The 27,847-nt window shown below is 40.1% G+C and overlaps 2 protein-coding genes across 13 annotated transcripts in view; one reads left to right on the top strand and one right to left on the bottom strand.

The window, feature by feature from the left end:
• Positions 1 to 3,619, bottom strand: part of COL4A3 (collagen type IV alpha 3 chain) — a 147,199-nt gene extending 143,580 nt beyond the window's left edge. For 6 of the 7 annotated variants that reach the window (XR_012421527.1, XM_005574465.4, XM_005574466.5 and 3 more), the window contains exon 1: positions 3,110 to 3,299. Coding sequence is in view for 6 of the 7 variants with exons in the window: in XM_005574465.4 (XP_005574522.3) it covers positions 3,110 to 3,196 (87 nt within the window). In the remaining variant the exon portion in view is untranslated. Of the gene's footprint in view, positions 1 to 3,109; positions 3,300 to 3,442 lie in introns of those variants that run through there. The other variant, XM_015432894.4, reaches the window with a different exon arrangement.
• The window catches only part of COL4A4 (collagen type IV alpha 4 chain), a 154,400-nt gene continuing 130,000 nt past the window's right edge, over positions 3,448 to 27,847 (top strand). For 5 of the 6 annotated variants that reach the window (XM_005574455.5, XM_065526173.2, XM_074010347.1 and 2 more), the window contains exons 1-3: positions 3,703 to 3,899; positions 20,739 to 20,914; positions 23,772 to 23,814. In XM_005574455.5, the coding sequence (XP_005574512.3) occupies positions 20,844 to 20,914; positions 23,772 to 23,814 (114 nt within the window). In that variant the 5' untranslated portion in view covers positions 3,703 to 3,899; positions 20,739 to 20,843. Of the gene's footprint in view, positions 3,529 to 3,702; positions 3,900 to 20,738; positions 20,915 to 23,771; positions 23,815 to 27,847 lie in introns of those variants that run through there. The other variant, XM_065526172.2, reaches the window with a different exon arrangement.

Genomic DNA, 27,847 nt, shown 5'->3' with positions numbered 1-27,847 from the left:
ATAGATAAATTGGTGTCTGTTCCATTACTTTTTGTTTTCTAATTTAACTGAAAGTGCTTAAATTTGAAAATGAAGTCTGACGAGAAAGCATTCTCCCCAAATGCAGGTGTTTTTCAACTTTTAATACTTGCTTCTCATATTGTTGCCCTTTCTGGAATGCTAAGGCAAGAAGAAGGATAAACCATGATGTCTTAATGTGTGAACATCACCTTATCCAGAAATCAAAGACGGGGCTTTCTATACCTCCACTCCCAGGTCTGTTGCCTGAGACAACAACAAGGTGACTCCCTGTCTCAAATGGGTGAGCTGGGTCCTGACAGTTATAAAACCTGGGGATGCGCTGGGCAGCCAGCCTGGAACTGGATGCCTGTGCAAAGCAGCAGAGATATTTCATTCTGGGCACATCAGTACAAATTGTGTGGGTGGACAGTTCCACCCCGTCTAAACAAACTTAGCATGTAGAGTCAACACCACTGCTATTTCCCTGTTTTGAGAAACGCTAAAGTAAAACTGAAGAAATTTAGAGCGAAACACATCCTTAACTAGAGTAGAACAAAAATAATAAAATATAATGGCTCCAAAGTTACATTTAACTCTCACTTATACATTGTTTGGCCCATGCTATGTTTTTGTGAAGTTTTGGCTTATTGCTAATATTTAGAATTTGGGAAGTTTCTAATAAACACTGGATTCCCAACTTCCCTCTTGAAGTGATTCTGGCACAATTGGGCTTGACTTCTAGCATGTTAACAACTAGGCTCTGAAGATTGTCTCTTACCCCATTGCCTTGCTCCTTACTTCACCTGCTGGCCCCATTGGGGTTTCAACTCTCTCATTTTACAGATGAGAAAACTGAGGCTCAGAGTGGTCAACAGCCTTGCCCAACAGCAGAGTTTCTCTGTGAAGGGAGCCATGTTGGTGCACATTGCCTGATTATCAGTGAATGCTGTGATTCCTTTTTCTACAAGATGAAGGCACATTTCATTATTTTACTAGCATATTCTCTCTAACCCGGCAGGTACACTGGAAATGATAATCCTGAAAACTTTTTAATGAAAGACTTACTTCAAGTGATGAGAAAAACAATACAAATGGATTAATTTCAGCAAGAAGTCACCAAGATGTGGCCGAACCCAAAGCAGTAAAGTTTACATGTAAAAATAATAAAGGAATATAACAACAGAATTGAAAAATGGTATAATTAGAGTTTGCATGGTCCCCAAGCATTACTTTTTCAGACTGATCCTTACACAAGTACAATTCTTCCACCCCTCCCTGATCTCATTCCTCTTCTAAATTCAGAAACACGTGCAAACCCTGCTCTGGATCTCTTCTCCAGGCTTCCCCACAACATACATTTCCTTTAGGATTTTGCTTTTTTGGATTTATTTGTCCTGGTTCAAGCTGGTAGATAATCCCCACTGACTTGCATGAGTTTTATCTGTCGTGCCCAGCAGCATTTAAATACCTGGACTGGGAATTCCTAATCTATGCAAAGTGCATTTTTGTTAGAACCAGCTACATAAAGAGATGACATGGATCACAAATGTCCTTTAGAATGTGAAATAGTGAATAACCTAAATATAAAATGATAGGGAAATGGTTCAATTAACTTTGGCATATTGTGAAAAACTGCAACAAAGCAAAAAGAAAAACAGGAAGATCTTAAATACTGACATGGACTGGTCTACAGGTTGCAAAGGAATACAGAACAGTATCATTTATGTTAAAAAGCCAACAAAACATACATAGTTTGTGGGTTCATATATGTGTGTGTAAATGCATGGAAAGTGTTTGGAAAACAACATGAAAGTGGTAAGAGTCGATACCTCTTGGAAGACAGGGAAATGGGGAGAGACATGGGGGTGTCGGAGAGGGCTTTAGTTTCACCTGTACTGTCTGCAATGTCTTTATTTAATTTAAATAGGAAAAACTTGGATGATATGTGACCATAGGTTCTAAAATTCTTTGCATGTAACATATATAAATATTTCTGTGACCATTAATTTCCAATCATAATCTCAATAACATTTGTAAAAACATCTGCTCATCCTTGGAAATGAAATTTCCTATGCCACGTTATCACACAAATTAACTTTTTAAAGTGTAAAAATAACACAAAGCATCTGAAAAGTTAACTTTCACAAGGTAAAATCAAGTGCACACATGGACGGTGCACAGAAATGCTACTGATTTTTTTAATTTTTGATGTTGGATCAATCAATCTTATTGAATTTTCTTATTATTTCTAACAGTTTGTAGATACTCTTAGTTTTTTTATGTAACTAATCACATTGTCAGTGAATAATTAGTTTTTCTTCCTTTCTAATCAAGTAAAGTTTACTTTCACAAGGTAAAATCAACGATCTGCTCTAGGAGGCACAATCGTTTCGAGGACAATCAATTTCTCTTTAATGGCAAAGAATAAGGAATATGGCGCGGATTTAAATAAATCCGGTTTCACTCAAATTCCAAGTCAAAAATCAAAGTAACAGATTGGTTAATTGATTCTAACCTGAGTTCGATTTCTAAGGTGCTCTTAATTTTTCAGTGATAGCGTTTGCTTTTCCCAACAATAGCAAAGGAAAACTGGAGGGCAAGTTTTGCAAGGAAGAAATTGAGCCCCAGAGAGGTCAGGATTTAGTGCGAGGTCCCGGCTAGGAAGAGGCGGCTGGAACTCCCTGCAGGTGTCTCCTGCCAGCCCTCTGTGCGCTCGGCCAAGCTGCTTGATTTGATTCACCAGCGTGACACCGTGCATCTCCACATCCGGTGTTCTCACGTATCATCCCTGGCGATTACCTATGCGTCTATTTTTTAATTTACTGACATCTGGAGGCCTGTCCCCGCCGTCTCTGATTCCTAGGCACTGGACAAACCCCCTCCTCGCTTCTTCCCCCTGCTCCGCGCATTCCACCTGTTCCGGGGCATCCCCGCTCGCTTGCTCCCTTCCGCACGCTGCCTGTCCCGGGACCTGCGTGAAGCCCGCAGCCCCGCCACTAGTCGGGCAGCTGCTACACTACCGCGCCGCTGCGGGTGGGGCCAGCGTGTCCCCCGGACGCGGGGAGGGGGGATGGAAGTGCGGGGTGGGGGTCGCGCAGCCCCCACTCACCTTGCTGGCCGTGGGCGCCGCCGCCAGGAGCACCAGCAGGAGCTGCAGCAGGAGCACCTGCGATCTGGGCGCCGTCCGGGGGCTCATGGTGGGCGCGCGCTCAGAGCCCGGGCGAGTCCGGGGACTCGCAGGCTCTCAGGCCACCGCGTCTCCTGCGCAGCGCGGCTCGGGGAGCCCGGCTGGAAAGCTCGCCTCGCCACTCGGCCGGGGCGGGTTTTGTAGGGCTCGGTCGCACGGTTCGTCCCTCCCCACCCAGGCTTTTTGGTTGTGGCTCCAAGGGAGGGAAGACGTGGCTCAGGTCCCGCCCTCGTACCCCCCTCCCTCCCAACTTACCAGGCAGTGTCCCTTCCACCCGGGCATCGTGCCCAGGAGGCGAGAAAGGGCTGGGCGCCTGCGGGGCAGGTGGGCGCGGATCCAGGGTAAGGGGTTAAGGAGGTGATGCTCCCAAGGTCCGGGGGCCCAGGCGGGGAAGTGGGGTGCGGGTCCGAGGTGGGGAGTTTGGGGGTGTGCGGTGGGGCGGTGGCTGCGCAGGGTGGAGGGAGTGGCCAGCGGCCCTGCCCAGATTAAGCGGGAGGCGCGCCGGGCGTCTGCACTCAGGAGGCCCTGCTTGCTCCCCGCGCCCGCGGCGGTCCGCGTTCCCCGCCTCCAGCCCGCCTCCAACTTGCAGCCGCCGGGCTTGGCTGCGAGAGTGCCGCGAAGAGGCAGCGGGGCGCGGGTGGATTGGGGCTGGAGGTGCGCGTCCCGTGGGCCGGCAAGGCGGCAGCTCCCGGCGCTGCGGGCGTCCCCACAGGTAAGGCTCCCATTGTTGGGGCAACCGCTGTCCCGGGGCCCCTGCACCTGCCTGGGAGGGGCAGTGGAGGGAGCGTGGCATTCAAGGGGTGGTGGCGGGCCCGGCTGGGGAGTTGTGGCCCGGGGGTCACCAGAGGAGAGCTCGTCTGGCTCCTGGGCTTGTCTGTCTGGGCTTTAAACTGGGTGCTGTGTGTTTTGATTAATTTGGAGGCTCGAGTTACCGGCCTGGCAGTCGGGGCACTCCAAAATGCCAAGAGAAAGAGGCAGCTGAGGAGAAAGAGAAAGCCCATCTTATTCTCCGCTGAGTTGAACTGCTTTTCAGGCCAAATCTTATCTGCGGAAATGCAGGGCAAAACAAGACCCAGCTCTGGTCAGGGTGCGCTCTTCCTGGGGGTGGCCTGGGATGCAAATGTGCCAGGGCACCGTCCTCCAGCAGGCTCTCGCCGTTTCCTGTGCTAGGGACCACACTGGCTCTGGTAAAGCAATTAGACTCCTTCTCTGAAGAATGCTGTGAAATGCATAAAATACAATTAAATCAGAATCAGTTTTATTGGAACGCAATTATGGAAGCCCTCAAGTCGTGATATAGTAACTAACATAGGTGCATCATCATTATTGCATTAAATAGCTAGCTTTAACAGCAGGCCAATTAAGCAACTGTAATATCAAAGTAGTGATGACCGCAAATGGTATTTTGAGATAATCGCCCAAACTGAAATGTGACATGAAAATACCAGTGGGTGCAAACTATCAAGAACTGCCAATACTACTGTGGTCTGTTGCCTATGATCATAAGGGAGGACATGTTGAACTTCTGTGACATGTTACTAAAAATAAAGATGCAACTTATTTTCCTATGTAAGTTTCCTATACAGATCACCTGAATTCCATCCTCAGGTTAAGAATCTTTGCTTTGGAACAGTGTTGCTGATATTTGCTGCAGTTGGTTTCAGACAGCAAGTATGATCTATGCAGTTGGTCACTGATTGTAGGGAACCACTTTCTTGCAGTTAAACTTGGGGTCTATTGGTGTCTTAGACCTTTGTAGCCATGCAAGTAGGCAAAACCTTAACAGTGAATGAAGACACTCCTCCCATTCCTTTTATTTTGACTATAGCGTGAATCTTACTGTCTTCTTTCTGTCTTTTATGCCAGTGATTCTCAACTGTGGTTGAGCATTAGAATCTTTGGGAGGATCAAAAAATGTTGATACCCAGACCATTCCAAGCCAATTTTAGCAGACTCTCTAGCTGTTTTAAAATGTCCTGTACATTGCCATGCACAATCAAGTTTGAGAGTTCCTGTTTTCACGCACATGTTGAATTAGGATATATTCTTAATAGAATAATAAAAAGCACATATATTAAACTCTTCATTACAACTTGGGAACACTGCGGAATGTATGACCATATCGCAGATGTTGCAGTGTGGCATGCAGTAGCTTCTTTCCATTGGTAGGGAAGGTTCTTCTGGAAACTTCTGCCACTCTTGTGGAATGAAACAGCAGGTGTTCTGTTGATGAAGTGACAATGTCCAAGAGTTCTGAGAGTCACATGATTATCTTTCACAAACTGACAATATTTATTTTAAAAAGTACAAACAAAAATGTCTCAATGCTAATGTTAAATGCTTCTTCTCTTTGCCAAATTCCAGAAGATTCCTCAATTTGAATTTTAATTGCCTTTTCCTGAAACCAGGTCATTTTGTTGGAGGACTAGACTTGGTTTTATAAACTTTGGAACAGGAGGTAGCAGTCAACTGCAAGTCATTTCTGATGCAGATACAGAGCCGGATAGAAACTTGTGATGTAAATACAGCAAGAAAGAGGCAATGCTGGAGAGCTTGACCTCTGGAGTAGACTCTGGAGTTCTGAGTCTTTTCCATACTTACTAGTGTGATCTAACCTCTCTGGGCTGGAGTCTTCCCTTCTATAAAATAGACATACTCACCGTACCTACCTCAAGGAGTTGTTGGAGTCTAATAAGCTAGCAAAAACCCTTTGTGCAGGATCTTCACACAATAGTCACATAGTGAAATTTGATTTTTTTTTTTTTTTTTTTTTTTTTTTTTTTGTACAAAGGAAAATAGGTGGCCCTGATGAGAATGGTGGCATGTGGTAGAGATGCTCTTCTGAGCTCAGTACTAAAACAGCTGGAGGCAAGCATAGCCCATGAACTCCCTTGAGGTTAATACACTTCCAAGGCCTCTAGAACCTTGCCTTGGTATCCCTGGGAGCTTGTTGGAAATGTAGAGTCTCAGGTCTCACTCTGGATCCACTGAATCATATCCCACATTCACCAAGATCTGCTGGCAATTCATATGCACCTGGTACTTGAAATACTGAGAAGCTGCTTCTCTAAAAGCCATATTAGCCACTCATTCCCCACCTGCTACCTTTAGAACAATGTTTGACTGGCTCACCAGGTGGTGTTAATTAACTGGAAGTCTTGATTGTTAAACAGTTGTCTCTGGGTCAGGAGAGTTGATTTTTCAGTTGGTTCTTTAAATGTAAAACAATAAGAGGAAAGGAGGATGGTTCTTTTTGTACATTCAAAGGACATAGAGGTCTCTATTTTTTACTTTGATGCCATGTAGGGGTTTTAAACAAAATGAGTGGCTATTGTCTTTGACAAGTCCTGTATAATTTGTAATCACAGTATCATGTCCGTTTTCTGTGCAATGTTTAAATAGTTGTGTCTGCTTCACTTCATTTCAATGTAAGCCCCATTAGGACAGGGGCCATTTTTGTATTCTTTACTGATGTTGATGAATGAGTGAGGCTGTTACTGTTTGCTGAATGAATTAATGAATGCACAAATGAAGTTGAATGGCTTGTCAAATTCACCCAGCATTCACACTTAGCCTGTTTTCTTCCTAAGTTCATGATCTACCTCTAGCCTTTATTGTAGAGGGACGTGCCTCTGCTTTTGATGAGATACAAGATACACCTCTTATGCTGCCCACAGCTGCTTCGTTAATCTTGTTTTACTTCATCTCCCCTCTTAGCCATCCTTTTTCTTTCAAGAACTTTCTCTTTTCAACACCTCTGAAACAATTAGGCTCTTCGGTGCTTTTAGAATCTGAGTGATTACCAACTCATGTCAGTTCTTGCCATTGCATCTCTGAACTCCTTCTCTACTTCTCTAAGTTCATGGCTCCTGCCTTGCACTATCATCTGTGGATTATGGTAGCCATCTAGCTAGTTTTCTGTCCTGCAGTCTTTCTACTCTGGAACTCATCTGTGTAATTATCAGAGTTACCAATTAAAATTGCACATTATGCTAGCAAGGACAGGTGACTTTAGGGACGGTTACAAACAATTCCCCCAATCCAGAGGCTTATCATTATGGAAGTTTTCTCATCATTTATACTACATATTCATCGCAGGACGTGGGGAAGTGGGAGTGGGGTGGGGGTGCTCTGCTTATTGCAGCCACTCAGGGACCTCCTGGAAATTCCCTCTCAACATCATCTTCTCTAATCACCTCAGAAGGGGAAGAGAATGTGCTAAACTAAAACTACCCTACAAGCTTCCTCCTGGATGTGACACAGGCTACTTCTACTCACATTTCATTGACCAAATGGATCACGTGATCATGCTTTATTCTGTAAGGGGCAGAGAAATGAAGTCTACCACATGTCTGGAAAGAGAGGGAAACAGGTGGCAAATGTCAGTAATACCCATCACACACATTGTGCCACTTGTTTGTTTAAAAGCTTCCAAAAGTTCCCCTTTGCCTTCGCAACTGATTTCACATTTCTTGGAATAGAATAGTGTGGTCTCAGGTCAACTTTTTTGTTTTATCTCTTGTGTCATCCCAAGCTTTTTATGATTTCTCTGGTTCACTGTACACACTTCCTTACCTCACACCCTTGTACTTACTATTCCCTCTGCTCGAAGAGACCTCCTCCTTGGTCTGTGTTTTAGACCAAGGTCTGTGTTTTATACCACCTACCTGTGCTTTAAGACCTAGGTCAAGGATTAAAGAGCGTGGTTCCTGTGAACACCTTTGTCCAGAACTTTATTATATAGCACAGAAATAGTGTGTGGTGATTTATTGTTCTGCATTACAAAACTTTTGAGGGCAGGTACAGAGATTATTTGTTAAGAGTATTAGTCTGTTCTCACATTGCTATGAAGAATTACCTGAGACTGGGTAATTTATAAAGAAAAGAGGCTTAATTGACTCACAATTCTGCATGGCTGGGGAGGCCTCAGGAAACTTACAATCATGGTGGAAGGCACCTCTTCACAGGGCAGCAGGAGAGAGAATGAGTGCCGAGCGAAGAGGGAAGCCCCTTTTAAAACCATCAGATCTCATGAGAACTCATTCAGTATCATGAGAACAGCATGGGGGAAACCACCCCCATGATTCAATTACCTCCCGCTGGGTCCCTCCCATGACACATGGGGATTATGAGATTACAATTCAAGATGAGATTTAGGTGGGGACACAAAGTCAAACCATATCATTAGGGAATTTAAAAAGTACATTTCTTGAGGTATAATCTATGTTCAATAAATCACATCCACCTAAAGCATGGAATTGAGGAAGTTTTGCTGATGCATTCACCCTGTGAAACCACCACCGCCCATCAAGCTGTAGTATTTTTCTGTCACTCCCAGAAGTTTCTTTCTGCCTCTTTGCTATCCATCCCTCTTTACACACCTCATCCTCAGACCAGTACTGATCTGCTTTCTGTCACTGTAGACTTCATTTTAGGTGGCATTTTCTAGAATTTTGTGTTGATGGAATTACACCATGTGTACTGTCTTGTATCTGGCTTCTCTGACTCTATATAGCAATATTCAGATTCATCCATGTTGTGTGGATTAGGAGTTTGTTCTTTTCTATTGCTGAGTAGTATCCCATTGTATGGAGATTACACTTGGAAAAAAAATCCATTTACCTATTTTTGGGCATTTGTATTGTTTCTAGTATAGGGCTACTACAAATCAAGCTACTATGAATATTTTTCTACAAGCCTTTGTGTAGGTATGCATTTTCACTTATCTCAAGTAAATATTTAGGAATGAAAGGTCTGGGTCATATGGTAGATGTACATTTAATTATAAAAGAAATGGTTTTCCAAAGTGGTTATATTCTACCTTCTCAGTGCAAGGTACAATACAATACATAGGAGTTCCAGTTGCTCCATATATTTATTTTGCTGTTAATTTTTAAATTTTAGCCATCCTAATGTTTATATAGAGGTATCGCAGAGTGGTTTGTATTTCTCCAATAACTAATGATGTTGAACATCTTTTAATGTACTTATCGAACATTCATATAGTTTCTTTTGTGAAGTGCCTATTCAAATCTTTTTTCCACTTAAAATTTGCCTTTTTATCTTCTTATTGTTGAATTGTAAGAGTTATTTGTATATTGTGGATACAAGATCAATATTAAATACAAGCATTGTGAGTATTTTCTCCCATTCTGAGAATTGTGTTTTCATTTTCTTGTGATTTTTTAAGAAGCAAAAGTTTTTATTTTGATGGAATATAATTTATAATTTTTTTCTTTTGTGATTTGTGCTTTTCTTGTTACCTGAGAACTCTATACCTATGCCCAAGTTGCAGAAATTTTCTCCTATGTTTTCTTCTTTGGTAGTATTGTTACTTTTACCTCAATGATCTCTTTCAAGTTAATTTCTGGGTATGGTAGGAAATAAGGATTCATTAAATTATTTTTTCCATGTGAATATCCAGTTGTTGTAACACCAGTTGTTGAAAAGACATTTTCCCCCACTAAATTGCCATGGCACCTTTGTAAAAAATCAACTGATCATCACGTGTGAGTCTTTTTATTCCATTTATCTACATATCTATTTGTTTACCATCATTCTTACAACTGTAGTTTTTTAGCAAGACTAGTGTAAGTCCTTCAACTTTGTTGCTTTTTATAAAAATTGCTTAGTCTATTCTTGGTCATTTGCATTTACATATATGTGGATTTTATTTGTTAGTATTAAGTTAAGGAGAGTCATGTTTATATTCACAAGATATATTGATCTGTAGTTTTCCTATAATATCTTTGTCAGTTTTGGTATCTAAATAATGCTAGCCTCCTAAAATAAGTTGGCCAGCATTCTCTTTTTTTCTATATTCAGAAAGAGTATATTAAAAAACTGGTATTATTTCTTCATTAAATGTTTGATAGAATTCACTAGTAAAACCAATTATCCCCTGAAGTTTTCTTTGGGGAAGGTTTTTACTTACAAAATTCATTAATTATAAATGTAATTGCTATAGGCCATTTAAATTTTCTATTGTTTCTTGTGTCAGTTTTGATAATTGATGTCTTTCCCAAAATTATTTATTTCCTCTACATTGTTAAATTTATTGGCATATAATTATAAGAAGATTCTCCAATTATCTTTTTAATCCCCTTTGTCATTTGATACTGTCATATTATTATTTTTAACATTCCCAAGTTTTCAGGCTTATCAATTGTATACAGAACCAAACTACCAATGTTGGGTTTCATTGATTTTTCTCTACTGTTTGAATGCCTTCTCCTTTGTTAATTTCCTCTTTAATATTTATTATTTCTTTCATTTTGCTTCAGGTTTATTTTGTTCTTTTCCTAGTTTTCTAAGAAAGAAGCTTAGGTAATTGATTTTTGATTTTTTTTCTTTTCTAATAGAAACTTTTATACCTAGAAGATCCTTTTCTGTACTGGGTTAGTTGCATCCTGTAAATTTAGATATATTGTGTTTCTATTATCATATATCTCAAAATATTTTCTGATTTCTTCCTTGACTCATGGGTTATTTGGAAGTGTGCTGTTTAATTTCCAAATATTTGGGACTTTCCTAGATAGTTTACCATTGAATTCTAGTGTAATTCTCTGTAAAATTTCAGTCTTTTGCAATGTGTTGAAACTTGTTTTACAATCCAGGATATAATCTATCTTGGTGGACATGCCATGTCCACTTGAAAAGAATATATACTATGATCGCTTGGTATAGTGAGCTAGTATGTAGTAAATTAAGTAAAGATGGTTGATAGTGTTATTCAGATCTTCTATGTCTTAACTGATATTGTACTTTGTTCTATCAATAACCAAGAGAAGATTATTAATTCCCAACTATATTTTAGGATTTGTCTATTTTTTAGTTCAATTTTGCAGTTTTTCCTTCATCTAATTTGAAGTTCTGTTGTTAAGCACATATATTACTATTTATAGCTTCCTGCAATATTAATTTTAAATCATTATCAAGGGTCACTGCCTATCCTGAAGTCTATTTTATGTGCTGTTAATATATCCATTATCGGTTTCCTATGCTGACTGTTTGTGTGGTATATCTTTTTCCAGTCTTTTATTCTCAGAATGAATGTATGCTAACTGTGATTCTACCTAGAATTGTCCTTCTGTATATCTCCTTCTAACTAACTGAAAAATTTATCCCTTGTGATTTTTCTTTCCTGACGTTTAAAAGGTACTTTATAAGGTACTGTCATAGTTTGTTCCTTTTTCCTTTTTCATTTCCCCAGATCTTCCTTCCTTCCTAAATCAAGTCTTGCCTGCTTCCTGGGGTCTGCCTGGTGTTCCCTGGTTTTCACTTTTTTATTATTTTTTATTTTTTAGACAGGGTTTCACTCTGTCACCTAGGTTGGCTGCAGGGGTGCGATCTCCACTCACAGCAACCTCCGCCTCCTGGGCTCAAGTGATTCTCCCACCTCAGCCTCCCACGCAGCTGAGACTACAGGCATGTGCAACCCAGCTGGCTAATTTTTTTTTTTTGGTATTTTTTGTAGAGATGTGGTTTCACCATGTTGCCCAGGCTGGTCTCAAACTGCTGGCCTCAAGCAATCCATCCGCCTTGGCATCCCAAAGTTCTGGGATTGCAGGTGTGAGCTACCACGCCCAGCCAGGTTTTTATGTTTATGGCTTTTTCCCAATATATTGTGAGCTCTTTTTTTTTTTTTTTCCTGCATGGCAGATTAGAAAGGAAGGAAAGAAACATTTATTGAGCTGCTCCTACATGCCAGGCATTGTAGTAGGCACCAAGTCCTACTCATTTAAGTCCGTTAGGTATTAATTTTACACACTGAGAAATCAAGTGCTCACAGGGGCTGCAAACTTGCTAAGGATTACACGGCAAAGTGTAATTTTTAGTTGCATTATTAATTAATTACTTACATGATTGGAGTCATCAAGATCTGAACACAAATCTTAACTTCAAAGCTGTACTTTTATTCACTAACCATGAGTGCACAGATAGCAATGGAGGGAGGCAGATGGTTTCCATGGAGGGGAAGTGGCAGCAGAGGTGAGAAGTCATCGAAGGCAAATGCTAGCCTCACATTGTAGTTGGGAGTGGGCCTTGCCCAGTGGAATTGTTGAGTGTTATTGTTGGAGTTCACCCCCAAGGCAATTCTGGGAGGTCTGAAAGGTCCAGAGAATTCAGATAGAGTCTCAGCCCTACTTAGGGGGAAAATCATACAGCAAGACATGTGGGGGATTAGTGGTTTTGGCAAGAGACTTGACAATAGTCTGAATCAAGATGTCATTCTTCACTTGGAGGCAAAGGGCTCCTCTGATCTGGAAAGTCAGTTGTATATTTTTGGAACATGTATCACCTTCGTGTGGTTCCGAGAAGTGACATTATTATGGTTGCTGTCAAATTTTCTGTTGATATTGGGAGGAGACCTCAGGGGAAAATGATAATAAAAGCCTATATTGCCAGATGGTGGGTGAACTGAGATCTGGACCAATTGCACTAGCAAACTCAACTCCAATGTTAACTGAGAACTCTGCAGCAGTCTCAAACAGTTCAGCTGAATCTGGAGGGAAGGAAAGGTGGGGGTGGGCTTGGCCATAGTCCAGCACATTCTGATCAAGTTGGAACTCCGAGTCATTCTCAAGAATTTACTTGAGTAATTGTCCAGTTTTCCTTGTTGCTTCTCAGAGAACATGAAGCTCCATCCACATTCCAGTGGTCCATGGACCACACAGACTCATGACCCACTTTGAAAACCTTGGGATGTGGGATGAGAGTGACTGTTTTTGCTAAAGAACTCAAACCAACCTAAATTCTTTGAAGGTCTGAAGGTAGGGTCAACTCCAAAAAGTGGGATTTTAGAAAGAGCAAAACCAAGTAACCAGCTTGAATGTTGGGAAATGGTTAGGTTGACTCTGAACAGAAAAAAATGTAGCCCTCCAAAGGAGGTGTCCAGGTGGATGGAGGTGAATAGGACACGCCATTCTTTTTCTGGGAACACTTTCATGACCTCTGAGATCCTCTGCTTATTTCTCTACAAAACCTGAATATTTGAGAATTCTATTTTAGAAAGAGAAATGTATATAGAAACAGGTGTTCAAGCAATCACAAAAATTATTTTGGAAAGAGAGTATTCAGATGGCTCAGTGTCAAAAGGCCAAAAAGGAAAGTATGTGCAGTCATTAACTTAGTAGTAAATTATTTTACTGAACCAATAAAAAATTATCATTAAACAGAAATCAAAGATTTAATGTTACTTTGGAAGAGGAGAAAACGTTTTTATGCTTCTGTTACCTTTCTGTGACTGGAAACATCCAATGCTCAGTGTTCTGTTTATCCGGTCCCCCAATCTTGTACATTTCTCCTCCCCCATTTGATGAGAACCCCAGCAGGGTGTATTTGTTTTCAAGATTGGGTTGCTGAGAAAATAAATTCTCTGTGGTAGAGATAATGATTTGGAAGATCTCAGATCTTGTTCCCAAACCTGTCATTTGGAAAGCATTGGGCAGAGACTCATAAGGAGTCCCAGGGGAATTGGAGTCCAGGGATTTTCATAAGGGAGTGAAAGGGGGAAACAAAAAGCTCATGGAGTTAGAGGAGGATAACAAAATGGCATTTGCTGAATATACATGCTGGAAATTACTGCTGCTGGAAAAGAGGCTGTGGATCTTACTTGGGTTGGTGAGCAAGGTGGATGTCAAAGGCCCAGGGTGCTTCTGTTCCATTTCCCTCTTGGAAGAGAGGAGGAGAAGGAAGTGAGCTGCTTCTTGTGGTGGTGGAGCCTTAGACCCAGCTGCGAAGGGTGGGGCCGTGCCTTCTGTCCAACTGGGCTGCAGAGGTCAGTTTGCTCAAGTCAATTGACTGTACGACTTTACATCAGGAATGAGGCAGCTCTCAGGAGTAAGCTGATCGTTTATCCTTTAATGGAACCATCTGTCCTTCTCTTTTTGCATTTTCCTCTTTTGAAACAGGTTTTCATGCTGACTCAGTGTGTCCGTTTTCTCTGTATTTAGTTTTGCCCTTCACTTTGGCCTGCCTCAGCCATCTAATGCCCAATTCTACATCAGGGTATCTCTTGATGCATCTTTTTTTCTGCGTCCCTCTCTTTCTCACTTCTCTCGGTTTCCTAATTTCAGCTCTCCTAGAGGAGCGATCCACATTCTGTCTGTACCATCCTCGTCCCAGAGTCAGTTCTCTGTCACTCAGTCAAGCTCTGGGTTGGGCTGCTTTGGGTCAGTGGCTTACCTCGAGCCTTTCCGTGTGGCTGGGGAGACAAAATCAGATGATAGGAAACCTGGTCATGCCTCCACAGAGCCGAGCTGAAGGTGGGGCTCTGACACAACTGTAGAGAATGCTCCCTCCTTGAGAATAACAGTTAGCAAAATCATGCCCTTTAAAAGGCACAGGACCTCTGCAGAAGTTTCCTGTAGAGGCAGTCTTCTAAAACTGTTGTCTGCAATGTTAGTGCTATAACACTTTGGCTTGTTGCAGTTATGATATGGCTTGGCTGTGTCTCCACCCAAACCTCATTTTGAATTGTAGCTCCCATAATTCCCAAGTCTCCTGAGAGGGACCCAGTGGGAGATAATTGAATCAATGGGGTGATTTCCCCCATACTCTTCTTGCAGTGGTAAGTCTCATGAGATCTGGTGATTTTATAAGGGATTTCCCCTTTCTCTGGCTCTCATTCTGTCTTGCCTGCCACCATGTAAGATATGACTTTGCTCCTCATTCACCTTCCATCATGATTGTAAGGCCTCCCCAGCCATGTGGAACTGTGAGTCAATTAACCCCTTTCCTTTACAAATTACCCAGTCTTGGGTGTGTATTTATTAGCAGAGTGAGAACAGAGTAAATACAAGTTACGTTTTTTTTTGTGATGGTGATAGACTCGAACAGAAACCCACTGCTTCATCTATTCCCACACGATAACACCTATTCATTCGTGAGAAGATAGACGAATGGGATGCTCTGCTGAGTGTTGGGGTATTTTTGTTTGGTGCAGTCAAAAGCTTGGTTGAAACAAAATATTTTGTGCTCTTAAGACAGATGGTTGCAACAAAGAAAACCCTCTTAGATGGTTGTGGATAACACGTGGCTGCACTTTGTGAACTGCAAAGCACCAGGCACACTGCTGTTTACAGTGTCAGGTCAACAGCAAGATGGGGGCTCTGCTCAGCTGTGGCCTAGCAGTTGCATCTTAGGCAGGAGAAGAGTCATAAAACTCTCTGCAACTCCTCTGTGGCTTGTTAGGTCCTCTAAGGCCTGCTTCTGGTGAAACAGTGAAAAGGGCAGTTTTTAACCTTTAGCAGCTCATTCAAGACAGAGATCTTCAAACTGAAGTACATGGACCCTTGGGAGATAAAACGATTCTCAGGAGTTACGCAAGCTACTTGGAACATTCACTAAAGGATTCCATTTCCAGATTCTCAATTGTCATGTATATACTTTTGTAGAATTGCTCTCTCCGAAAATGGGTGTTTCGTCAAAGTTTTCACTTCCTCTTTCACAGTTGCCCTGCTTTTCAAAAGAAAGGCAACCCCTCGACCACCATTTTCCCCAAATATTACTACCCTGCTTTGTCCCAGGGTGTAAGAACTGTCTGGGGGCTGAATGAGGGGCAGCGCATTTGCTGGTGTCAAGAACAGGAACCTACCAGCTCCACACCTCCTGGTCAGGGTGCTTTCATCATAATGGAGGGAGGACTTGTCAGCCTGGAAATCATTCAAATTAATTCTAGATGGTAAATTAGTATCTTGCTCTTGGTATATATGTTAGTTCATTCAGGCTGCTACAACGAAATACCCAAGACTGGGTGATTTATGAACAACAGGTTTATTGCTCACAGTGCTGGAGGCTGGCAAGTGCAATGCCAAGGCACCAGCAGATTCAGTGTCTGGTGCAGGCTACTTTCTGCTTTACAGGTGGTGCCTTCTTGCTGTGTCCTCACATGGTGGAAGGAAGAGGCAAACAAGCTCTCTCAGGTGTCTTCTGTAAGGGCACTCACCTCATTCTGGAGGGCTCAATCCTCATGACCTAACAGCATCCCAGATGCCTCACCTCTTAATACCAACACATTGGGAGTTAAGTTGCAACATACAAATTGGGGGTGTGGGACACAAACATTCAGACCATGGCAGTTTACTACTCAAGAGAAGTTAAAAGAATTGAGTGACATTTGTGTAGCACATTTTTTTCATTCACAACTTCTTGTTTATGTTGAATAAATTTTATTAGAACTTAGTTTTGGAAACTAAAATGGAAATAGGATTGTTGCTGAACCTCTCTCATTTCAGTAGAAAGAATCACTGATCTTGAGCTAAATAAGCTAATAAGAAAAAGGGCCAATTCATTCACTAGCAACTACATTTCCCACAAAATTTTACTTTTGGTATTTGATCATTGTTTATCAAGATTAAAATTTGTGGTTTTGATGAATTATATACTACTAACAATTATAATGAAAGCCAATTTTGGAAAAAATGTTAAGAATTAGAGACTTATAAGTATTTTGTTGCAGAGAAACACAACAGGGTGATCAATATATTATTTTCAAGTATGGAAATACATTGCATTAAGATACATGTGGGGGAATGGAATGGAAATACGAATTTAAAAAATAGCAATGTAAAATTCCTGTTAAAGAGCTTGTGTGCATATATTTTAAGCTGATGGTGGTAAAAATCAGACTTCTGTGACATTTTGATTTATTGGATGCATCTAAAATAATGCTGTAGTAGTTTTATTTTAAAGGTCATCGTTTATTATACTCCAGAAATTATATTCTTTGTAGCTATTAAAAGAGAAGATGAAAGTTTTAAGACTTTTTTTTTTTGGCTGGACGCGGTGGCTCAAGCCTGTAATCCCAGCACTTTGGGAGGCCGAGATGGGCGGATCACGAGGTCAGGAGATCGAGACCATCCTGGCTAACATGGTGAAACCCCGTCTCTACTAAAACACACACACACAAAAAAAAACCTAGCTGGGCGAGGTGGCGGGAGCCTGTAGTCCCAGCTACTCGGGAGGCTGAGGCAGGAGAATGGCATAAACCCGGGAGGCGGAGCTTGCAGTGAGCTGAGATCCGGCCACTGCACTCCAGCCTGGGCGACAGAACGAGACTCCGTCTCAAAAAAAAAAAAAAAACAAAAAAAGACTTTTTTTTGTTTTTTTTTTTAAGAAAAAGTAGGGCTGATATGGTTTGGCTCTGTGTCCCCACCCAAATCTCACCTTAAATTGTAATAATCCCCACGTGTCAAGGGAGGGACCAGGTGGAGATAATTGAATCATGGGCGTGGTTTCCCCTATGCCGTTTCTGACAGTGAGTGAGTTCTCAGGAGATTTGACGGTGATATAAGTGGCTTCCCCCTTTGCTCAGTACTCATTCTGTCTCCTGCTGCCCTATGAAGAGGTGCCTTCTGCTATATTTGTAAGTTTCCTGAGGCCTCCCCAGCCATGCGGGAATGCAAATCAATTAATCTCCGCTTTTCTTTATAAATTACCCAGTCTCAGGTATTTCTTCATAGCAGCATGAGAATGGACTAATACAAAAGTGTATAGTTTAAAATTTTTTATTGTAAGATAATTCTTATAACAAGAGAATTCTTAGTAAGAGAGCAGAGAAGTCCAAAGGTAGCTAAGCCGGAGTGTCACTAGGGAGAAGTGACACATACTGGAGTCAACAAATCTGGGTCTGCCACTTACTAGCCTTGTGACTTTGCACAATTACTTAAACTGATTCACTTTTTTTTCCCTGCACAATGAAAATAATAATTTCCTCACTAAGTCATGGTGAGAATTAAGTGACTTGATATCCTACATGTGATCAAAGTGTCGGTTTATCTCCACTTTTCCCAAGGCCAGTTATCCCTCTCTCATTCTTCCTTCCTCCACGCCCTCACTTATAGTCAAAGTTAGCTTCCTTTCTTATCCACTATTAAATATACTTGATTTACATTCAAAAGGTCCCAAAGTATCTTCTATATGCTCATTTACCCAACCAATATATATTGAGAACTTAATACATTCCAGGCACTATGATGGCACTGGGGATACATCTGTGAATAAAAAAAGACAAAATCACTATTATAGAGTTTATATGGTAACCAAGGGCATGTGATGAGAATGCATTGAGTACTCCCAGTGTCCTTTCATTGTTTTTGCTAGTGAGATACCAGTTATGTTTCTGAAAATTGGCCCATCCATCCATCGGTCTGTCTATCTGTCTGTCTGTCCATCCATCCATCCATCCCTCTATCCATCCAATTAAAATATACTGAGAAACTCCCAGGTGTTAGGACCACAAACAGGCCTTCCTCCTCTGGAACGTGACCACAACAACACTCTATTTTAATAAAATTCTCCTCTGTACAACATGTAGAGGAGATCACATGTAGGATATCAAGTCACTTAATTCTCACCATGACTTAGGAAATTATTATTTTCATAATAATTTATCACAATACATGTGCATTTTATTTGTATCATATATTTTGGGATTAAAATGTAAATATCTATGGTTTTTCTTTTATTTTTGACTGTGTTTCCTATTTGTTAAAAAATACCAAATGCAATTTGAGTAATTCAAACAATTTGTATTTTCCTTCCAAAACAAGAATTTGTTTTATTGAGTTGTGCTTTAGACAAGCTTGTCCAATCTGCCTTATTTTATTGTTGTTCTCTTTTGTTTTGTTTTAGGCTTTTAGCAGCCTGAAGCCATGGTTTTTAGTTTCTGTCTCTAGTGATAAGCAGAAAAGAGAGATGAGGAAGGGGCTTTACTGCCCCAACCAGAAACAGAAACTAGGAACCTATGACTGAATTCTCTCTCTTGGGCACCTCTGAGTTGATAACTAAAACATTTAAAATTATGGATTTAGGGATAGGAAAAGATCTGGGTATTCAATTTGAATTGGTTTCTGCTTGATATCGAAACTTTATTGTAGAATGTTGTTCTACCACTTACTTGGGAAACAAGTCTTCCATACATACAGCATTGAATTAATTTACTCAGATTTTACCTAGAAATTTAAAAATAGTTGGTAATGGCCAGGTGCGGTGGCTCACGCCTGTAATCTCAGCACTTTGGGAGACTGAGGCGGGCAGATCACCTGAGGTCAGGAGCTCAAGACCAGCCTGGCCAACATGGTTTAACCCCGTCTCTACAAAAAAAAAAAAAAAAGAAAAAAAAAAATTAGCTGGGTGTGGTGGCACACCAGCTACTCGGGAGGCTGAGGCAGGAGAATCATGAACCTGGGAGGCAGAGGTGGCAGTGAGCCGAGAATGCACCATTGCACTCCAGCCTGGGCAATAAGAGCAAATCCCCGTCTCAGAAAAAAAAAAAAAGTTGGTAACATTGAACACTCCTGGTTTCCTTCTCTCTACCTAATTCTCATAGAGACAGGTCTTTTAAAGAAACCAAAGTTTTTTAAATGATACGTTTCAATTATTTGAGCCAAATATATTTTTTATCAAAGTGAAGAGTTCTTTGAGTCAAGTTTAAAAATAGTTTTCTATTTTATATTGATAAAATTAAATTTTATCTCAATAAAAATATAATTCACAAGATAAAATTCACCATTTTAACTTTTCTGAAGTTTATAATTCAGTGGTTTTTAGTATATTCAAAATGTTGTACAGCCATAACCACTGCAATTACATCATCCCAAAAAGAAACTCTGTACCTCCCAATTCTTTCCTCTCCCAAACCCTGACAACTATCAATCAATTTTCTATGTGTGTGGATTTCCTGCTCTGGACTTTTTATACACATGGAATCATAAAATATGTGGCTTCCTTCACTTGGCATAATGTTTTCGAGATTCATTCATGCTGTAGCACATATCAGTACTTCATTCCTTTTTATGGCTGAATAATACTCCATTGTATGGATGTACCACATTTTTCTTATTCCTCACCCATTGATGGACATGTGGGTTGTGTTCACCTTCTGGCTGTTATGAATAATGCTTCCATGAATATTCATATACAAGTTTATATGTGAACATGTGTTTTCAATTATTTTGGGCATATACCCAGGAGTAAAATTGCTAGATCATATAGTAACTCTATGTTTAACTTTTTGAGGAACTGCCAAAATATTTTTCACAGCAGTTGTATCATTTTACATAAAAATACGTTTATATGTATTTGCTGTATGTGTACAAATATACAAAAATGTATATTTGTATACTAGAAGTTTCTTTTTCTAGTTTCATAAAGTAAAAGAAACGTTTGAGTGAATTTTAACTTGGATGTTCAAGGGAAAGAATTAAACAGAAGAAAATTCCACATAGCAAAATGAAACAATTATTTATACACATATAAAATATATTTTATATTTAAAATATATATTTTAAAAATATAATATATATACATAATTTTTCCATTTATAAAAAATATATTTATGATGTAGAAAGGGTTTAAAGACTTTTTATTTCTGAAGATAAAAACTGATATTTATTCTGTTTCACCGTCACTAAGGAAAGATTGTTATACCTAAAATTTATTGAAGTTACCCTTTAGAAAATAATTCCATAACTATAAAAAATGAAAGTAATTATTTTCAACATTATAATGCATGCTGTGTTTTAAGTGATATATTTATATCTAACAGGAACAGACTTTGACCCAGAACACAGAACCTCACTTGTCAACAAGAACCTTCTGGAAGAGAAGACTGGCAGAATATTTTTTAAGCACTAAGACTTGCCTGCCTGTGATGTCGTCTCTGCACGTAGTACTAATGAGGTGCTCCTTCAGATTGACCAAGTCATTGGCCACAGGTCCCTGGTGAGTATCCTCAGTGTGATTGCCTGCTTTTATTTAGTAGTTTCTACTCAATGTTTGTTCTATGGATATAAATCATCTGAATGCTTAATATGTCAAAAAATCAAATCATTCCAGAAAGCTAAGGGTATGTCTGCCATTTCATGACTCATTTTTATTACTGAACACCAACCCTCTTAATTTTCCCTGAAATGCACCTACATAATCATCAAATGGGAAGTTGCACAAGGAAAGGTCCCAGATTCTTGCTCTCTTACTCACCAGGTTTGAATGGCAAAAGACGTATATGCCCAAAGTTTCAGGGTCCCCGTAACTAGTAGAGTTAGGACAGACCACTTCACAAGTACAGATTAATAACACCCCCAGCCCCCCACAGATGTCCACATCTTAATCTCTGGAATCTGTGAATATGTTATGTTACATGGCAAGACGGCAAGGGGTAATTAAAGCTGCAGATAGAATTATGGTTGCTGATCAGCTGACATTGAGATGGAGGAGTTGACCTGAGCCTGACTATCTGGATGGGCCCAATATAATGACAAGGATCCTTGGAAGTGAAGGGGAGAAGCAGGATAACAGTCGGAGAAGGAGCTTTGACCACAAAAGCAGAGGCCAGCGGGATGCAGCAAGAGAGACGCCACTGGGCACTGCTGGCTTTGAAGGTTGAAGAGGACCAGGAGCCAAGGAATGTGGGCAGCCTCTAGAATCTGGACAAGGCAAGGAATCGGATTCTCCCCGGGGACCTTCAGAAGGAATACAGTTCGCCAACACCTTGGTTCTTGGTAGTGAGACCCATTTCAGACTTCTGACTTCCAGAACTGTAAGATAATATATATGCATTGTTTTAAGCGTCTGAGTGTGTGGTAACATGTGACAGCAGCAATAGGAAAACAGGAAACCGACATGAGATTGTTCGACGAGACTCAAAAACACATTGGGAGTTAACACAGGGAAATGTTAAATAGTGAAAAAACACAAAAGGTTCTGAGGATGATGAACAAGAAATTATGGGGAGTGAAAGAAGCGAAGGTGGTGGGAAGGAATATGATCCAGCCTTAACTATTTGGAGTGGATGTAGAAGAAATGGAAAGGAATCTTAATTGTGCATGTTTTTTTAAAGAAAAAAAAAAAAGGAATGATTTTATTTTTTAATATCTGCAGTGGCAGAAAGAACAAGTCCAGTGCAGGATAAAGGGACTATGAAGGAGCTTCGGACCTGACCCGAGCTGGCCCCCTTGGGGCCATTCTGTCTGCACTCTTTGGAGCATATTGTCCAACTTTTCTAAGTCTGTTTGCTCTTCTATAAAAGGTTTAAGAAACATGCTGTGCCTACAATCCTTAATGAGATTATATAGAGAGAAACTACAATTGCTATAAAATGCAACATATCCTAATTAAAAATGTCCAGTGACAATAACTCATTTAAGAAGCAAGAGTTGTAAATACACATTCAACCTGATTTAAAGCAGTTGATTCCCAGTGTTTAACATCTCCTTTATATTTTTCTCTTTTTTTACTTGGTTACTACAATGAAAAGCCAACCTGGCTTGTACTGGAATTATCATGAAAACAGCTGGGGAGAGAGGGAATTTCATGTGCGAGCCATTAAGTATGGGCTGGACCTAGTTACTCACTCCTACTCAGGGTCTCATCCAGATCCAGAGCTCTGTAAACATCTGTAGTGTTTGTTGGCATCTCAGCACAAGAGGAAGAAGTAGAGGGTGGAGAACAAAGGCTCACTTAGGACATGAGGTTTTAGAGAAGAGAAGGCTCTACAGAGAATGAAAGAACAAGGATGGCGGATAAATCACGGCCCAGGACTGAGCCCCAGTTCTCCTACTATCCTTTGGAATGGTGTGATCCCCACAAGTTCTTTTAAGCATTAAATGAGATAATGGATCCAGAAGCTGTTTGACAAATATAAGGCCTAGAAAATATATGCGAATGTTTAATGGGTGTTTTGTTTTGAGACAGAGGCTCACTCTGTTGCCCAGGCTGGAGTGCAGTGGCACAATCTCGGCTCACTGCAATCTCTGCCTCCCAGGTTCAAGCGATTCTCCTACCTCAGCCTCCAGAGTAGCTGGCATTATAGGCGTGCACCACCATGCCCAGCTAATTTTTGTATTTTAGTAGAGATGGGGTTTCGCTATGTTGGCCAGGCTGATCTCGAACTCCTGAACTCAGGTGATCTGCCCACCTTAACCTCCCAAAGTTCTGGGATTACAGGTGTGAGCCACCACGCTTGGCCTTTTAGTGGTCTTTTAAAATTGCTTATTTCCTCTGTTAAAATTTGTTTGTAATAATGAAGTTACCCCAATCGGATTTCTGCCTCACTTATAAAGCCCTGGACTACACAACTTTTCCCTAAATCTTCCATATTATTTCCCTTTTTCTCCAAACCATCATCCCAGTCCAGTTAGGTTTCCTTCCACATTCTCTCCTTCTAGTTGCTTCCACTAAATGGCATTTGGGATACACTGTCTCAGCAGTGTGTGTCTCTGAACAAAGCTGCCTCCTTCCTTCTCTCCTCTCATGTAGTTTTCATTCTGAGAATCATCTTCTTTCACTCATGTATCCCTCCAGGTCTCACCTTCAGAGTGTCTTCACGGTCCCCAGCACAATGAGGACCACACAAGGGGTTCAACACATACTTCTTGGCTGATTAAAAAGAGGAAAGGCAATGATGGCAGCCAGAGAGAGGAAAGCGAGGATCTTGTCACTGATGATAAGTCGGCTAGTAGGAGCAGCCTGTTAGAAATAAAAAGTAGCTTTCTGAAATTAATTCCTTTCCTCTTTTTCTTTTTAATTTGTTTCACATGAAAAACTGTTTAAATTAATCTGCATTTTTGTTTTTCTGTAGGTCACTTATACTCATTCTCTTTTCTGTACAATACGTATATGGGGTAAGTACATTCACTAGCTCTGGTTGCATTGTGAAAATTCACTTTATCAAATGCATAATTTTTGTTGTACTTTCAAAGAAATCACCCTCTGGGACTCAGTTTTCTTACCTGTAAAATTGAGAATAGGACTAAATAAACACTAAGATTTATTTTATATTGTATAGTCAAGACTGCTTACTGAATTGCCTAGGTATTGGGGATTTCTTTATTTTAATATGAACATAACCCTTTTTTTAAAAGGTTTTTTTGTTTTTTTGTTTTGTTTTTTTTTTGTTTTTTTTTTTGAGACAGGCAGGAGGCAGCTGGGTCATTTCAAGATTAAATCAAGAAGTATAAGAATAATTTGAACATTTTAGCTCAGAAGAAAAATAAGTCCAGAACATTCTGTAATAAGCTATCTTTCTTCTGCCTCCTCACTGAAGAATCTCAGTCATTAAACTCACCCTCAGATGTGTCTGGGAAATCTCATTGTGGTCTGCCTGCAACTCAGGTTGATCTTAAGACACCTGACTTGGTTTAAATCACTCTAGTGAACACATCCTTATCTGTTCGTACTCTCCACCTTGGATCCACCCAATGAAACTTCAGTGAGTCAAGTTATTGTAGGTCTTTTCAAAGCAAATAAAAATGCAAAATTACCTTCTGTTCTCCTTTTCCCACAAGTTGGGAGCAGAAAACACTTGGGTTAAAGAATGAGGAGCCAGTGGTTCTTGACTCTGCCAATGATTCATTTCTTAACTTATATAAGACTCAGTTATCTCCTGTATTGAGTAGGGATGATAAGACTTGCCCAACTTTGTTGACGTGCATTTGAGAGCATCACCTGAAATAATGAATGGAAACAATACTGTGATATATACATGTGTACTTTTTATATTTCTCTTATCTGATTTTTAAAAGTTTGTTTGTGTTATATTCTTTTTTATGTTATAAAAGTCTGCAGAGTCCTAGATTTTGCCTTTTTAAAATATTGCACATGAGTAAATATAATTTCTGAACCAAAGATTTTTCGATCCCAGGCCTTCTACCAGCTTGTGGTGTGCAGATATTCTAGAGATTTCATACAGGGAGGGGCCATACTATCTTTGGGTTTTAAAGGTAGCGATACAAATTGTTATGCAATGTCTGTGGGAAGCACTTTGGTATTACCCATCCGGATTTTGAATGCACGTACCTATTGACACAGAATGTGTCTTTTTGGAATTTGTCATACTTGTTTATTCTGATTCATGCATACAGATAAATATGCCCAAGAATACTAATTTCAGGATAGTGTTCAGTATAGACAGAAGGGAGCTGCCTAAATTTCCTTCAACAACAACTGGTTAAATAAGGTATGGTACGTGGTCTGACGGATAGGCATATGTAATACTTCGGAATGATTTTGAAGACTTTCAATTATGTGAAAACAGCAAAATGCAGAGCAATCCACCATTTGAATAAAAGTAAAACAAATCAGAAATCACCAAAAGTGTGTTTTATACATCTGTGCATGTGTGCCCATGTGCTCCTCTGCCTCCGTATGTGTTTGTGTGTGTGAATGAGGTCATTGTATGAATATGCTTATTAATGCCCAGACACCCATTTGAAAAAATTATCCTATATAGGAGGGAACTTGGGGCCATCGTTGAAAGAGGCCATTTCTTTTCCTGTTATACTCTTTTGCACCATTTGAATTTTTAAAATTATGTGCCTATATTATTTGTTTTTCAAAAAAGAAGATGGAATTACAAGTATAAGACATTAATCACTTCTTTGTTTGAACTTTTTTTTTTGGGTTTCACTCTGTCGCCCAAGCTGGAGTGGAGTGGCACGATCTCAGCTCACTGCCACCTCCGCCTCCCAGTTCAAGCAATTCTCCCTCCTCAGTCTCCCGAGTAGCTGGGATTCCAGGCATGTGCCATCATACCTGGCTAATTTTTTTTGTTATTTTTAGTACAGACGGGGTTTCACCATGTTGGCCAGGCTGGTCTCGAACTCCTGGCTTCAAGTGATCTGCCAGCCTTGCCCTCCCAAAGTGCGGGGATTACAGGCATGAGCCACTGCAGCCAGCCTTTGAACTTTTCTATGTGACAAATATATGTTTAACAATATCTGAGATAAGGCAGATAGTGACTTTTCCTTTTTTCTCTTTGAAGAAGAGTAACATTAGTTTCCGAGAGTATGAATGTATTCTCAGTGAATGTGGTTCATACTTTGAATGTTTAATTGTCTGAAATATTGTGTTTATCTTTTAAAATGAATTTATACAATCTATTTTTGAGGTATAGACCTCTGTAAATTCACCCTCCTCTTTGAAACCTTTATTGGGGAATGCTTAGGTAGAAGAACTTTGCAGAGGCTAAAATCACCTCTTGCTTTTTCCTTTTACTGATCCAAATCAAAGCTTGATATGTGACTATTCCTGTTTTATTTTCTTTTTTAGAATCTGCTAATTTTAAACTGATTCTTTCCTGAAACATAGTTTTGCTGAAACATCTTAGTGATGTTTGGCAAAAATAAGCAAAGAAATAATAATAACAAACTTGCCCTTATTATCAAGCCACCTAATCAACTGACCTTATTTTTTTCCTCTAGTTGTTTTCATATTTCAGTGAACACATAGTAATGAAGCCCAACCTTAAATGAACCCAAGTAGTCAGTCTAGTTACTTTAAGTGCTTTCATGCTGTCCTGACCTGGGCCCGAGCATTTAATTTTTTTTTTAACCTTATCAGGGTGTTGAACTTAATATTTCTTCATTTATAGATAACAATGTTACTCAAAACTCAAGAGGCATATATTTCTGAAACTTCAAATACAGTTTTAAACTTAAATTATCTAATCGCGTGGCTCTTGTCAAGCTTCAAATTCTTGTATGCTTATAATGATCCATGAGAATATTGTTTACAAAGATGTCTTTTTAAAATTAATGCTTAAAGATATTTTCTTTTGGATTGTGTCTGAGCATATTTTTCTCCAAAAAATAAGCCTAAATTGTGTGATTGAAAAGAAAAATAATACATGCTGATTAGACTCTTTTCCCTCCCATACACATATACCTGTTCATATATATGTATACATAGATATATATTCACATATACACATATATATTCATATGCATTCACACATACATATGTATATATGTCTTCCATGGGAACTATAAATATTAGTTTTATTGTTTTATGTTTACCCATCATACACTGGTCTAAAGGCTTGAGTTTACAGCCTTAAGTTTAAAAGGTTGATCAATCATAAAATTGTACCGGCAATGTATAAATGTTGCAATGATGACTAGGTTAGATCAAGAGCCAGGCAAAACTTATCTCTGATGCTTTCTTGATATTCTTCTCCATGCCCTCGGGTCCCAGCATCTAGAGGTGCTTTGTCCACTACACAGGGGCCTAAACCACCACTCCCTCCCCACTGGCAGGCCCAGCCTGGGAATGTGTGCTCAGTGCTCATGTTCGTTGCAGGGGACATCATGGTGATTGCTGTTAATGGATCTGCTTATGGAAATAGTACTCTGGGACTATGCTTTTGTACGGAAGTGGATGATGACTCTGGATATAGGTGATTAGGATTCATGAGAACAAGGAGCTGATTTTTCCCAAAGGGTGTGTGTGTGTGTGTGTGTGTGTGTGTGTGTGTTGCTCTAAAGAGATTGTTAGAAAGTTTGCTAAAAGTGGGGAAAAGGTCCAAATTATTCAAGTTCAGGAGTATCTGTTTGAGAACACAATAGAGAAACCATCTTGGAGTCTCAGCAAATTGTAGGAAGAACAATTTTAATTTTAAGCCAAAGGATGTGACAGGAGAATTGTCCTATGAAGGACAGTTTGATGAGGGAGGAGACACACCGCAGCTGATCTTGAAGGTAAAGCAAAACAGGCCCTGAAAAAGAGCCAATCTTTTCATTTAAACTAGACTCCATTGTCTTTGTATGGATTGCCTAACCACATAGTTTACACTCTAAGACTGTTCGCAACTTAGCAAATTAAGTCTTACCGAAAGGGAGAAATTGCAGAAGATTCCAGTTAAAGTCAAATGACTTTAGA

This window comes from Macaca fascicularis, chromosome 12 (assembly GCF_037993035.2).
Source record: "Macaca fascicularis isolate 582-1 chromosome 12, T2T-MFA8v1.1".
NCBI lineage: Eukaryota > Metazoa > Chordata > Mammalia > Primates > Cercopithecidae > Macaca > Macaca fascicularis.
Note: the sequence above shows the minus strand (reverse complement) of the source record. Positions and strands in the feature narration are given on the sequence as shown.